The sequence below is a fragment of the Paramormyrops kingsleyae genome, chromosome 1 (assembly GCF_048594095.1).
Source record: "Paramormyrops kingsleyae isolate MSU_618 chromosome 1, PKINGS_0.4, whole genome shotgun sequence".
In the NCBI taxonomy this organism is placed as follows: Eukaryota; Metazoa; Chordata; class Actinopteri; order Osteoglossiformes; family Mormyridae; genus Paramormyrops; species Paramormyrops kingsleyae.
In genome coordinates this window covers 15882814-15894992 of record NC_132797.1, presented here as the reverse complement: position 1 = coordinate 15894992, position 12179 = coordinate 15882814, and the positions used below count along the sequence as shown (strand labels likewise).

Sequence of the window (12179 nt, the reverse complement as noted above, 5' to 3'; positions counted from 1 at the left end):
CCCCAGCAGGGTTTTCTAAGGTTGCGCTCATTTCTCCGCTTCTTCTACTGATCGCTGATGACCTGAAAGTGCACAGGAAATAATTTGACTTTGTGTAAATATCGTCCTCTCTCTCTCTCCCCCTCTCCCCCTCTCCCTCTCTCTAGGGGAGGGGGCAGGGGGGGGCAGTGCCGTCCCCCCACCCCCTGCAGTCGCCTGAAGCAAAATTGAAACTTATTGGCAGAACCAGCATTCTGCTATGTTCTGTGCTGGTACTTTGCACCTTTGCATAAGCCTGATGACCTCATACATGCAACTTGGTCTTTAACAATGATAACGTTGACAGTAACAATGATAATGATACTTATAAACTACTTAAACATGCATCATCCATCCATCCTTCTATTTTCTGTAACCATTTGTTCTCTTCATGGTCATGGGGGGTCCGGAGCCTATTCCGGAAGCTATGGGCGCAAGGCAGGGAGCAATCCAAGATGGAGCGCCAGCCAATTGCAGGGCACATTCACAACATGCAACAATGCAATATTTTCTGTCGACTCCTGTTAGCTACATCAAACTTTTCATATGTGTTTTTTTGCTCTTATTTATGGTCCTTCTTAACATTAGCATCCATAAATGCTGTTCCTCTCCTCATTGTCTCTGCCTTATTGTCTCTGCCTTATTGTCTCTGCCTTATTGTCTTTGCCTTATTGTCTCTCCTTATTGTCTCTCCTTATTGTCTCTCCTTATTGTCTCTGCCTTATTGTCTCTGCCTTATTGTCTCTGCCTTATTGTCTTTGCCTTATTGTCTCTCCTTATTGTCTCTGCCTTATTGTCTCTGCCTTATTGTCTCTGCCTTATTGTCTCTCCTTATTGTCTCTGACTTATTGTCTCTGCCTTATTGTCTCTGCCTTATTGTCTCTCCTTATTGTCTCTGCCTTATTGTCTCTGCCTTATTGTCTCTGCCTTATTGTCTCTCCTTATTGTCTCTGCCTTATTGTCTCTCCTTATTGTCTCTGCCTTATTGTCTCTCCTTATTGTCTCTCCTTATTGTCTCTGCCTTATTGTCTCTCCTCATTGTCTCTCCTCATTGTCTCTGCTTGTTCTTCCCTCAGGTTTTGTGTTTCTGTTCTGCTTGGTTTCCGATGACTCTGCTGCTTTGGGGAAAAAAAATTCAAAATATTACTCTTTTTGCCATTTTATTTGAATTATTTTGCTGTAAGAACCTGGTATGTAACGTCATCTTTTTTAGTGGCCAAAAAATTGATATATTTGTATGTGAAAATCACAGTTCAGATAAGTGAAATATACTAATTTAGGTAGATGATTGTCAAAAAACCATGCAACATAAATTATTTTATAAATCAATAATTTTATAAACTCAAATTTCTTTTAAGTTTAATTATGTTGGGTGTTGCATTTGAGGTGGGGGAGTGCAGACTGCTCTGAGCCAGAGGTCCTGGAGGTACGCAAGATGCATTTTTTTTACCCCCCCAAGTGCAAACATCAAACTTCTCCAATGGTCATCACATCAACCAAAACAGTGATAATCCCTGGCTGTTATATGTAAAATGCCATTTGAACACAGTTTGAGTGTGGATTTGAATGTGGTAAATGAACAGAATGGCTTTCGTTAAAATACTGTATATGCATTTATCTGAGGCTTTTATTCAAAGCCTCTAATTAATCGGTGCTCCCTGGGGTTTGAACCCATGACCTTTGGGTGTTTGCACAATATTCTACTTTCTGGGTGGCAATTCTGCGACACAACTCCTGAGTTAAGTGCCTTTGCTGTGAGTGTGGAGATTGCATGTTCATCCTGTGTTTTATGAATTTCCAAAAACATAATGCACAAGGGGTGCTGCTAGAGATTTTGCGCACCATGAAAGCATGCCATATTGGGTCCCCAACCCAGACTAATCCAGTTCTGTTCCTTGTTTTTTAAGGCCCCAGTCACTCACAGGCCCTTCGCATTGTCCTAACTTCACCCCTTCCCCACCCCCCTTTACTGCACCCCTGATTATCCATCTCAAATTGCTCATAGTGTGTGTTGCATGTGAGGAATTGGCATCCTGTCCAGGGTATTCCTCTGCACCAAGTTGCCTGAGATAGACTCCAGGCCTCCTTCCCCTGTGACCCTGTACTTGATAAATGGTTAGAAGAGTAGTAGTTATATCAAGTCTGTTTATTGCTATATTTTGGTTCAAGTGAAAATGGTCAAATAACAGCTACATGTTAGTGGACTATGGAAGACATAGAATGATGTCCTGCTCATATCTTCAAATGTTATTCATAAAGGCTGACAGATTGTATCCATTTTCTTGTATTTATGGATGAGTGATTCTTTCCCAGGTAGATTTGCTTGGTCTGTGCCCAGTGTGCATAGACAGAGGACAATATATGATTATTGCATATGATTATTGTTCATGATTATGCTTATTACTTAATGTTTTGTCTCTTTATGCTTATTTTCCCGGTTTTGGAGTCTTATTGCTAGGCAACCAAGCATTTCACTGCACAATGTACAGTGTTAAATACAACTTTGATTGATTGATCGAATAGCATTTTAAATGGTTACCCTTCGTAACATACTGCTGCCATAAAACCACATCTGTCTACTTAATCACAGGCTAGTTAGAACTGGAGTTTATAGTTATGTAGAATGGTAAAAAGCAATCTGTAATTGGACTGGTTTTTATTGTTGTGGAGAGATGTTTGTACAAGCAGGTGTGGGAAACCCATTGGCTTTTCTCATTGGTGAAGAACCCAGATTTCCAAAATTTCCAATTTCCAAATTCAGTCCAATTTTTGTTTGCCAGTGACGTAAAGTCAAGCTTCCTCAATGCATGTTACAGTACTGGGAACCAAAACTCACTCAGTCCTCATGTAATCCAAAGACAAACTTTCGTTAAACTTCCAAAACTCAGACACAAGAGAAATTTTCACAAACGTATCATGTGGACTAAGTGAGTTTTGGAAATTTGCTCTTCAGTTGGATTGTGGCGCAGGGCTAATTGCATCCTCACCCTTGGAGTCTCCTGGTACTTCAGTGAGATGACTTTCTAAAGCATGAGGGCTCTGCCAACACCCTCCCCTCACCCAAAACACTTTTAGACCTAACCTGACCTCTCACCTCCCTTCATAAGGTAGATCCACCGTAGGACCCATATCAGTGGATTTAACCATTGCAAAGTGATTTTAATTGTAATATTTGGCCTGTGGGCAGAACTATGACCCTGCAACTCTGAATTGCACATGGTGTGTCAGGTTGTCCCCCTGCCTTGTCCACTGTAATTACTGGAATCAGCTCTAGCATTACATTACAATGTGTAAAAAGATAGATGACAAATGCATATTGTTATTTTTTCCTTTGTCCACTTGTTTTTGGTGTTTGACGTATATTACACTATAAAAATTCTGCCTAAAACTTGTCTGTTATCACCCCCAAAAAATCTGCTTGAAGTGTTACAAAAGCATCCATTAGTAATAAGTATAAGCAGATTAATGCTAACAATCAGTACGTTAGCCCTCACTTTTTGGCATTTGGCAATTATTGAGTACCCTGGTCCATAGTAACACATGCTTCAACAGGGCAAGCTGACCAGAGAAATAGTATTACCGTAAACAATAGGTAGCTCAGCGTTAGAGTGAGTGACCATGAAACCAAATGTTTATCTTTCATCAGGACATTCTGTTGTGGTATGTCAGAGAAAGGGCTCTTAACCTGAATATCAAAAACAATATCTGCAGAGGCATTGCAAGGCTGGGCCATGAACTCCAACAAGCCTCATCTGATCTGTTTAGCTCAGATGTGTTAAAAACCATGCCCTTATTTTGAGAACCAAGCCTAAGCCCCTGATGTCTTGTGATCCTTGCAGCGCTCCTGTCTATCTGTATAAAAGTATTAAACTATAAAGCATTTGATAAGTTTCTACTAAGCTCCTCTAAGATGCAAAGCAATTTAATGCTGGTGCTGCACAGCAAACATTGCAAATGTATTCTTATTAGCTTTCCACCCTGTGGTGTTATTTCCCCTCACCATGCTGATGGTCCCACCCTCTACAGTTATAGTGTGTGTAGGCAGACAACCGGTGGTCTTTGCAACTGATCCAGCATAATCCGGTCCAGATTTCTCCATTTCCTTGTAGCTGTATGACTCATCAGTTGAGTTTTAGATGACACCTATTCATTTTGCATCTTTCTCGGAAACTTTGGCCCCAGCATTGTGTATTTTTTCTTTTTTTATTACTGCAGAACCTTACTGTTAGTCATCGTCCACCATTTTTTAAATACAGATATTTCAGCTGTGTGAATTTTTTTTTGTATGCTTTTTATTTAGTCATAGACTATAGATCTCAGTAATAACCAACAGATCTTGCAGAAAAGTGCAAGAATGCAGTGTCTTGCTATCCACCACTCAAAGTTTCCACAAATAAATAGATTAAATAAAATATAAAAATACAATAAATACATCTACATGTAGGCACATGGGGCTGTCAGCATTGGTCGTCTAAAGTAGCTGCCTTTGTAGGGCTTGTCGCCTCTTACGCTGGTTCTCATTCGTTTTATGTACCAGCAGGGAGGCCTTCTGGTAAACTGCCATCAGCTCCATCAGTGCCTTCTTTTGCATCGTTAAGTCACCTGTCTGGAGGGAAACAAGGAGCACAATGCCATTTAGGTGAAGCTGATTAGGGATGATTAGAATCTGATTCAGCCTCTGCAACTTCAGTTATAATTCCAAAGAAATCCCATGTGTAAAAGAATCTCGGCGTGCAAGCTGGGATGGGTGAGGCCACACAGACTGTGACTAAAAAATACAGCTGCACAGCCACTTTAAGCATAGACAGTACTTCCATAGAGTAATTTCCTGGGGTTATGTAATTTACATGTTCATTGTTTGTCTAATGTGAAATGCATGTTGTATTTTATGTTAATGTTATGTTAGGCAGATGGGTCACAGTCTTCCCTCTCTCCTCTCCCCTTAAATTATTGATAATTGTATAGGTATTTTTTTCACTTTATAAGTTATTCCCAGAACACTGTCTTTAGCACTGCCATGTGTGTCCTGTCATGAATGCTGCATTGTGGGTCCAGGAGGCTTATTTTGTTATACTGTTTGTTGGGATGATGACAAAGCTTTGCTTGACTTCACCAGAAAGGATGCTCCGTCAATTTTAAAGAGCTGTCTAGCACAGGTAATGTCCCCACATGGAGTGTGACCCTGGTCCAAACCTTGGAGATCAGGACCTGACTCACTGAATGGATGCCAAATAACAGCATACCTTAATGGCCCAGAGCTCTTGTAGTGTGCTCTTCACATCCTTGTACTTCAGGAACTTCTTGTCCAGGACTCCAATTGCACCTTCGATGTTTGCGATGCTGAGCTGCACACTCTCATTCTCGATATTGTTCTTCATTGTCCGGAGGATAGTGGTATATGTGTCAAGGATTTCATGCACAAGCAGCTTCTGTAGGCCTACCTGGCGGAGAAAAGGGCAGGGTTGGCAATCTGTCACTGCTCATGTTGAGGCTTTCACCTGTGGATGGAACTCTGCATGGTCTGACTTACTTGATACTTGGAGTCAAGATTCTCCAAATGCCTGAGAAAAACTGGATTTCCAAAAACCCGTTTGTCTATTTTCTGCAATGTAAGAAAAACAGTCACCAAGCAGTATTTTACAAAAGTTGGGTTAAATGATTATAAAATTGGGACATATGTCATGAGTTTGTATACAACAAAGTATTCATTCCAACAAAGAGTAGCTCCTACCTCATATCTTTTAACTTTTAATTTAACCTTTGAGTAGTTTTCACCCTTTGTTATTAATAATTTGCCCCAATGATAGTCATAATGTAAACCAACTGACAATAGCTGCATCTCTTTTCACTCATTGCTGTCCCATTTCAGAATTCTTGGAGCATGACATCAGGAACTTTGTTGGGTGCTACTATACAGATTATGTTTGTCAAATAAACAGCAGTAGAAGTAGTAAAACATCCTGATGATTTTCAAGTTATGACAGCATTACTTAAAAGTGTAAAAAGCACCTTTTTCATGCTTCTTGGTATTATTCAGCCATCAGAAAGCTGGTTTGTACTTACAATATGCTCTTTAACCTTCTTGATATCTTCTCTCAAGTTTTCTGGTATGTAGGTAGTAGCACATATCAGTCCAAGAGACGCCACATATACTCCAAGAAGGAAAGTGAAACATTGTAGTGAATCCATTTGTCCAATGTGATGAGATTATGTGTGTACAAGTTCTGTTGTTACAGACACTAAGTTTAAGCAACTGCTTTCAACTCAGATCTGGCGTGGATTGATGTGTGTCGTTAGACTTGTGTATTTATAGTGTGTGAAGTCAAAGAAATGCCCCATTGATGGTGTGAGATTGTGGTTTCTCAGCTGAAGATATTTCCTATCATTCTGGGGAAGTGTTTTTTTCTTTTTGAAATACATGGTGGTCTTCGTTCATTTGTGGCTGACGGGCTGGCTTATCGTATTCTGTTTACGACGTAAAGAAACCAGCATCCACTTCCTAATATGTTTCCTAGAAATGAACAGCTGGAAATGTAGGCGATTGCTTAAGCTGAACAGTGACATTTTATCATAAGTACTAAATAAAGACCATTATGTCATTGTCTGAAAGTTACATCCTACATCGTAGATATCCTCAATAATGGGGAACTTCACTTTTCATACTGCAAATCTTGGTAACACTTTAAAAGTTAATGATATGTTTAGATCTAAATTTCATATTTATTTTCCAACATTATTCAGTGTGATGGGTGAAGTTGGACCTGTTTGGAATGGTTAATCAGAGGTTACTAATTCAATTGTGATTCAGTGTTTGTTAAAACACTCTTGCCCATTTTACCATTTTCTGTCCCTCTACCTCTGAGACATTCCGGTTCAGTATGTCTATTATATTCTAAATACAGACGTCAGCTGCACAGCTATGGATGATACATTAAAACTTAAAAATCTGATCCACATTCAGTGTTTTATCATGAAATTAGGTTTTTGGCAATTATGTTACATGGTTAGCAATTTCTTCCCACATTAATAGGTGATTAGCACAAGTGCATCTAGCTGGAATTAATTAAAAGGGATAAAACGGAATGTAATTTTATTATACGGGTATACTGACTTACGACCAAATGTACTTTCGACCAGTCAGTCGGAACCGATCACAGTCGTAAGTCGATGATGACCTGTACATAGTGGGAAATGCATTTTTTCCAGCAGGGTTCCGTAATGGCTGCTGCAGCACGCAGGGCCTTGCTAGTGAATTGGTGTTTCCGCCCTCAGTGGTGATATTCATTGGAACTTGCGGCCTGCCCTCTTCCCTACTGTCTCATGGCTGATGCCCGTGGTGATAACACCTCAGAGGTGCCACCCCCTTTGCTCTGCCACCCCCACTGCCCATATACTGTAGTCTCACGACAGACATCAAGAAATTAATCACTGTTGCAGCTTGGTTCTGTTGGTGAAAACCCACTGAGGGAAGCAAGCTTTTAGAGAGAATTTCACAAATACAGTGGCAAACACAGCCAATCTATATCTCACATGTCTCTATTAGCCCTGCTTTTTTTGATACTTGCCTCATACTTTTTGGTTGTGTGAGACTATGGTGTCTGGCACGTCCATGAGGTCAGGATACCCAATGGGACTCATTGTGTTCCCATTGGCCTTTTATGTTTAGGATTTTCATTTCTGTGCATGTATTCCACATATAAAATTAGACTGCTGAATAGAATGGTACACAGAACATGAAATACATGCATAGTATTTATCAGCTATTCACATGGGCGTAAATCCCGGGGGGGACGGAGGGGACATGTCCCCCCCTATCCGAGGGTTGTCCCCCACAAAAAAATTATATAAAAAAAATCATCTATTGATTGTGAAAAATATATGTATGTATACCTAAAATAATTCTGTAAGTAGAAAAAAAAACAAACGCAAAAAATGCATTTAGAAACAGTTGAGTTCCCCCTCCCCTTCCTCACAGTGGTTTGGCCAACTGCCTGCTTTCCCAGTTCATCTGACCTACTCTTCACACACGAGTCAGGTTTGTGGCTGCGGCACAATTAATGTTGAACTCCAGTAAGTAGGGTATATTATTCACTTTAAATAAAGCGATTCTCTTTAATGTAGTTGATGCAGACTCATTCATAAATTAGTTGCGGCAAAAATGCTGATTACCGATTTAATTTTCCATGAATCTGCTATATTAGCGATTAAAATATTACTTATCTACATTAACGTTAGCTTGTTTACAATAGCTTGTTGCATAGTGCACTGCAACTAACACGCCAAAGCCGTTTCCCATGCATTGTTTTATTTGTGACGACTTGGCATAATGTTAACTTAACATTAACGGCCACAATTAGCATATTGTTTAGCTGTGCATTTACTAAATGAGCACTGTGCTACGTCCGAACTGACCCCACTGTATTTTTTTGTATAATCAATTTCTATTATGCATTTAAACAGTCATGTTTAAATTTTATTGTATGTTGATGGCTTGACTGTAAACAACATTAACAAACAATGCAATATATAGTTTTGAAGAAAAATCTGCTTTGTCATTGAACCTGAGAAAAACTTTGAAAATAGCCATAATGACGCAGTCTCCATGCTACAATAATAATGATAGAAGCAAAGTTTTTCATTGTGGGGACATATCTTTATAAGTACAATTTGACTGTATTATTTGTGTCCCCTTCAAAAATTGCTCATGAGAAATGTTATATTTATTGTCCCCCCCCTACTGTTAAATGAAATTTACACCCATGGCTATTCAACATCCAATGCAGGCCAGCATGCAATGTTAATGTTGACATTGCATGTCTTGCACATGCAACTGTCACATCACAAGGACCATGATAATCAGCAATCAAGTTGAGACCATTGTTTAGTTTATGTTAATAAATCAGTGTAAAGTTTACCTCCACTGCTTTTGCCTGAGATCTGCATGCGTTCACCGAGTCAGTTGTAATCATTCTTGCCCTTGTTTTCTGACTCACTCATAGACCGTATGGAACGTTTGTAAGAGATTTAACAAAAATGATTTACAAGGAGAAAAGTGAACCGGTCACCAGAAGACATTTGTCTTCCGTTATATGGCATAAAGACAATATTGAGCAAATGATTTGTCAGCACTGCTTTGTGTCAGCACAGTTCTCAGTAACACCACCAACTCATTTGACACCTTAACTCATTACTTAATATTAGGGCTGGATATGATTATTCGCCGTAATCGACGAACATGACGACATCATGTTTCGTAACTGCAATGCACTAAGTGATAAGCTAAACGTAAGGGAAAGTACTTTATCCCCTCGGGAGCACGTTAACGCTGTCCTAAGAATCGCACAAGAATCTGCTGTTCCCTGGAGGATGGGCTCCCCCTTTGAGCCTGGTCCCTCCCAAGGTTTCTTCCTTCTAGGGAGTTTTTCCTTGCCACTGTCGCCTATGGCTTACTCACTGGGGGCTTTGGGTGGGGATGCTGTAAAGCGCTTTGAGACGACGTAATGTTGTGATAATGCGCTATACAAAAATAAGTTTGTTGTTGTAAAACAGTCTGCTAATAACTGAACTTTACTGTCCATCTGATGATCTCTTCGCCACTCGAGAGCTACAATATTTTATTTATTGGACCTGCAGCAGGGTTAACATTTACAATACAAAGTTGTTCTGCTAATAAACTGGCTAGTTGTTTCACTGCTGGCACCGTTTAAACTATATCAATTATAGACTGAATTCCGATATAATTTTGTCTAATATCACCGGTGCCAGCAGTGCCGCACTATTTTGTAAGGCTAATATATGATTGGCATACACTGGCCAATCATGTAGCACTTCTTTCATAAATATTAATGAGACCTCTCCTGCCACCCTGCAAAAAGGAAATTTGCCGCCCGCGCACTAGGCAACACGGCTGCGTCTACCAGCAGAGCTCCGGAGCTTCTGCAGAAACACGCAGCAAAAAAAGGCTCAAACGCGGTCTTCCAAAGTTTGGGAATACATCAGTCATGACACCTTTTTTGCACTTCTACTGTAGCTGACGTTAATGACGCTGTTTCAGCCGTTTTATATTTTCTGTTTACTTATTCTGTCATGTAAGACAAATGATCATTTACGACTACTCTTACACACTGTAGCCTAAATCATTCCTTGCTCACTGAAGTAAGCTTAACTATAAACTACCTTTGCTAGTGTAAAACATGTTTCTCTAGTTATGAAATCATTCCATGTTTTAGCATCTATTTCAACATTAAAGTCAAATTGGTGTACTGAAATAATTAAGTAAAAACTATTGCAGTGATTATTAACTAAAGTCTAACATAGAAATCCTATTGAATCTCTTGAGATTTGCCTTTTTTGTTAATAATGCTCTAATGTTTAAGAAATGTTTTAATAAATTGAAATGTTAATGAGAATTTCATATTTGTGTGTGTGGGGGAGAGGGTGAATTGTATTAAATGACTAACTTGAAAATAATTGTTTATCAATAAATTTATCATCAGATCAATCGAAAAATTAGTTATTAGATTAGTTGAATAATCGAAAAAAATAATTGCTAGATTAATCGTTTAAAGAATAATCGTTTGAAACGGCACTACTTAATATACCAAATTTCTATTTGGCTATAGTTTATTTTAGCTGAATTTTTAACTCCTCCTTTGCTTTATGAATCTCATAAAAATCAGCTTATGCATATCACAAAAATCACTTCCGCTGATTCGGTCTGCCGCCTCTGGCTGATGCGCTCCTGTTCCCAGCTGGCCAGCTCGCCACACAGCCACTGTAGCTGCTCTGCAGACTCACACAACCACTCCTGCTCCTGAGGGTCTCGCTCCCGCTACTCATCCAGCTTGCAGCGCTCCTGAGCCAGCCAGGCCTCCCAGCTGCAGCATGCCTCCTCACGGCCAAGCAGAGCAACCTCTGCCTGCTGCCTTGGTCGGTCATGCTCACTGCTGCGGTCATGCTCCTGTCAGCTGGTGAGAGGAGAACCCTTGTTGACTAGTGAGCAGTTGGAGTCCACAGTAACGGCCACTTTCATTGGTCACCGACATTGTCTCCAACAGGGGACCAGTGAGCTGGTAGGGGCAGCTTCAGGACACACGGGTCCAGGGGTTTTCAAAAGAACGGAGCGGTGCCTCCCTAATCACACTGCTTTCAGCTCATCTGTTGGTGGACCTAGTACAGTCTTCCGGGCAATGGCGTGCCCGGTGGCCCCTCTTCCTGTAGCACCAACAGACAAGCTTCCTATCCCAAAGCCTGTGATCCCCTGTCGGCATTGCGCGAAACCACCATTGCCACTTCTCTAGACCAGGTGTCCCACTGCTGCCCGCACGTCTGCCGGGCTGGAGCAGACTTGCAGAAGGATGTTGTGGAGAGCCCGTTCCAGTAGCACCAGTGGGACCTTTTCTGGCATCCCACCTCAAACACCAATGTGGCTCTTGGCCCAGGCATCACAACGGCAGAAACGAGACGAGGCAGGTAATCACACTTGCATAAACCAGGGACATGAGCACAAGTATTTACAATAACAAATACACACAAGGCTTGTGTGCATGCCGGGAAAAGCAAATGGCTTCCACAATGCAGAGCCATCTCGCCGGCACTACAATATACTGAAAAGTTTGTGAACCACTGCTTTGAAGGTTTTAGAGTGACATGTTTTTAAATCATAATTAACCCGCCGATCCATCGTTTTCCACAGAGGCTAAAAACCCATGATCAGCCCCCCCCCCCCAGGTGGCAAGTCTTGGCACCAGCTGTTTAACAGATTATCTGTATACTGTTTTCACATTTTCTTTCTTTATTTCCTGGGGGAGGGGTTCAAAATTATTGCTTTCACATTTGTTTTAAACATCACACAGCCCTAACGGGTATCAGTATTGGTGAGTATCACAAAGCGAGTATTGATACTCATACTCAATCTGAACTACAGGGTATTGTTGCATCCTTAACTTTAGCAACAGCATATCATAATGAAAACTATATGAATTTTCATTTTATGTTCTTTTGTTTTGCTCTGCAAAAGTTTTTTGAATTATTTTTTTAGAATTCCAAAATAAAAACTAATCAACATTTTTCATCATCTTTTACTCAAATTTATTAAATTTATCATTCTCATCAAAACTTTTCATGCCTGACCCACACTGAGTTCAAGTTACATGGAATCT

At 40.3% G+C, this 12179-nt stretch overlaps 1 protein-coding gene and 1 long non-coding RNA gene across 4 annotated transcripts in view; one reads left to right on the top strand and one right to left on the bottom strand.

Annotated features, from left to right (window-relative positions):
- LOC111851325 (uncharacterized) overlaps positions 1 to 12179 on the top strand; it is a 55118-nt gene that overhangs the window by 19357 nt on the left and 23582 nt on the right. The gene's annotated exons all lie outside the window — the stretch shown is intronic.
- LOC140588515 (interferon gamma 1-like) lies at positions 4340 to 6701 on the bottom strand. The gene is made up of 4 exons (XM_072710418.1): positions 6082 to 6701; positions 5549 to 5620; positions 5262 to 5459; positions 4340 to 4624 (listed from the first exon to the last, which is right to left on the bottom strand). Exons 1-4 carry the CDS (start codon positions 6205 to 6207, stop codon positions 4490 to 4492), a joined length of 531 nt encoding a protein of 176 aa, XP_072566519.1. The 5' UTR covers positions 6208 to 6701; the 3' UTR covers positions 4340 to 4489.

Coding starts and splice junctions, on each gene's coding strand:
- LOC140588515 (XM_072710418.1), bottom strand. CDS start 6,207: ATGGATTCACTACAATGTTTCACTTTCCTTCTTGGAGTATATGTGGCG. Junction 5,460..5,548: donor ATCTTGACTCCAAGTATCAA/GTAAGTCAGACC, acceptor TTTCTCCGCCAG/GTAGGCCTACAGAAGCTGCT. Junction 4,625..5,261: donor AAGAGCTCTGGGCCATTAAG/GTATGCTGTTAT, acceptor GTTTCCCTCCAG/ACAGGTGACTTAACGATGCA.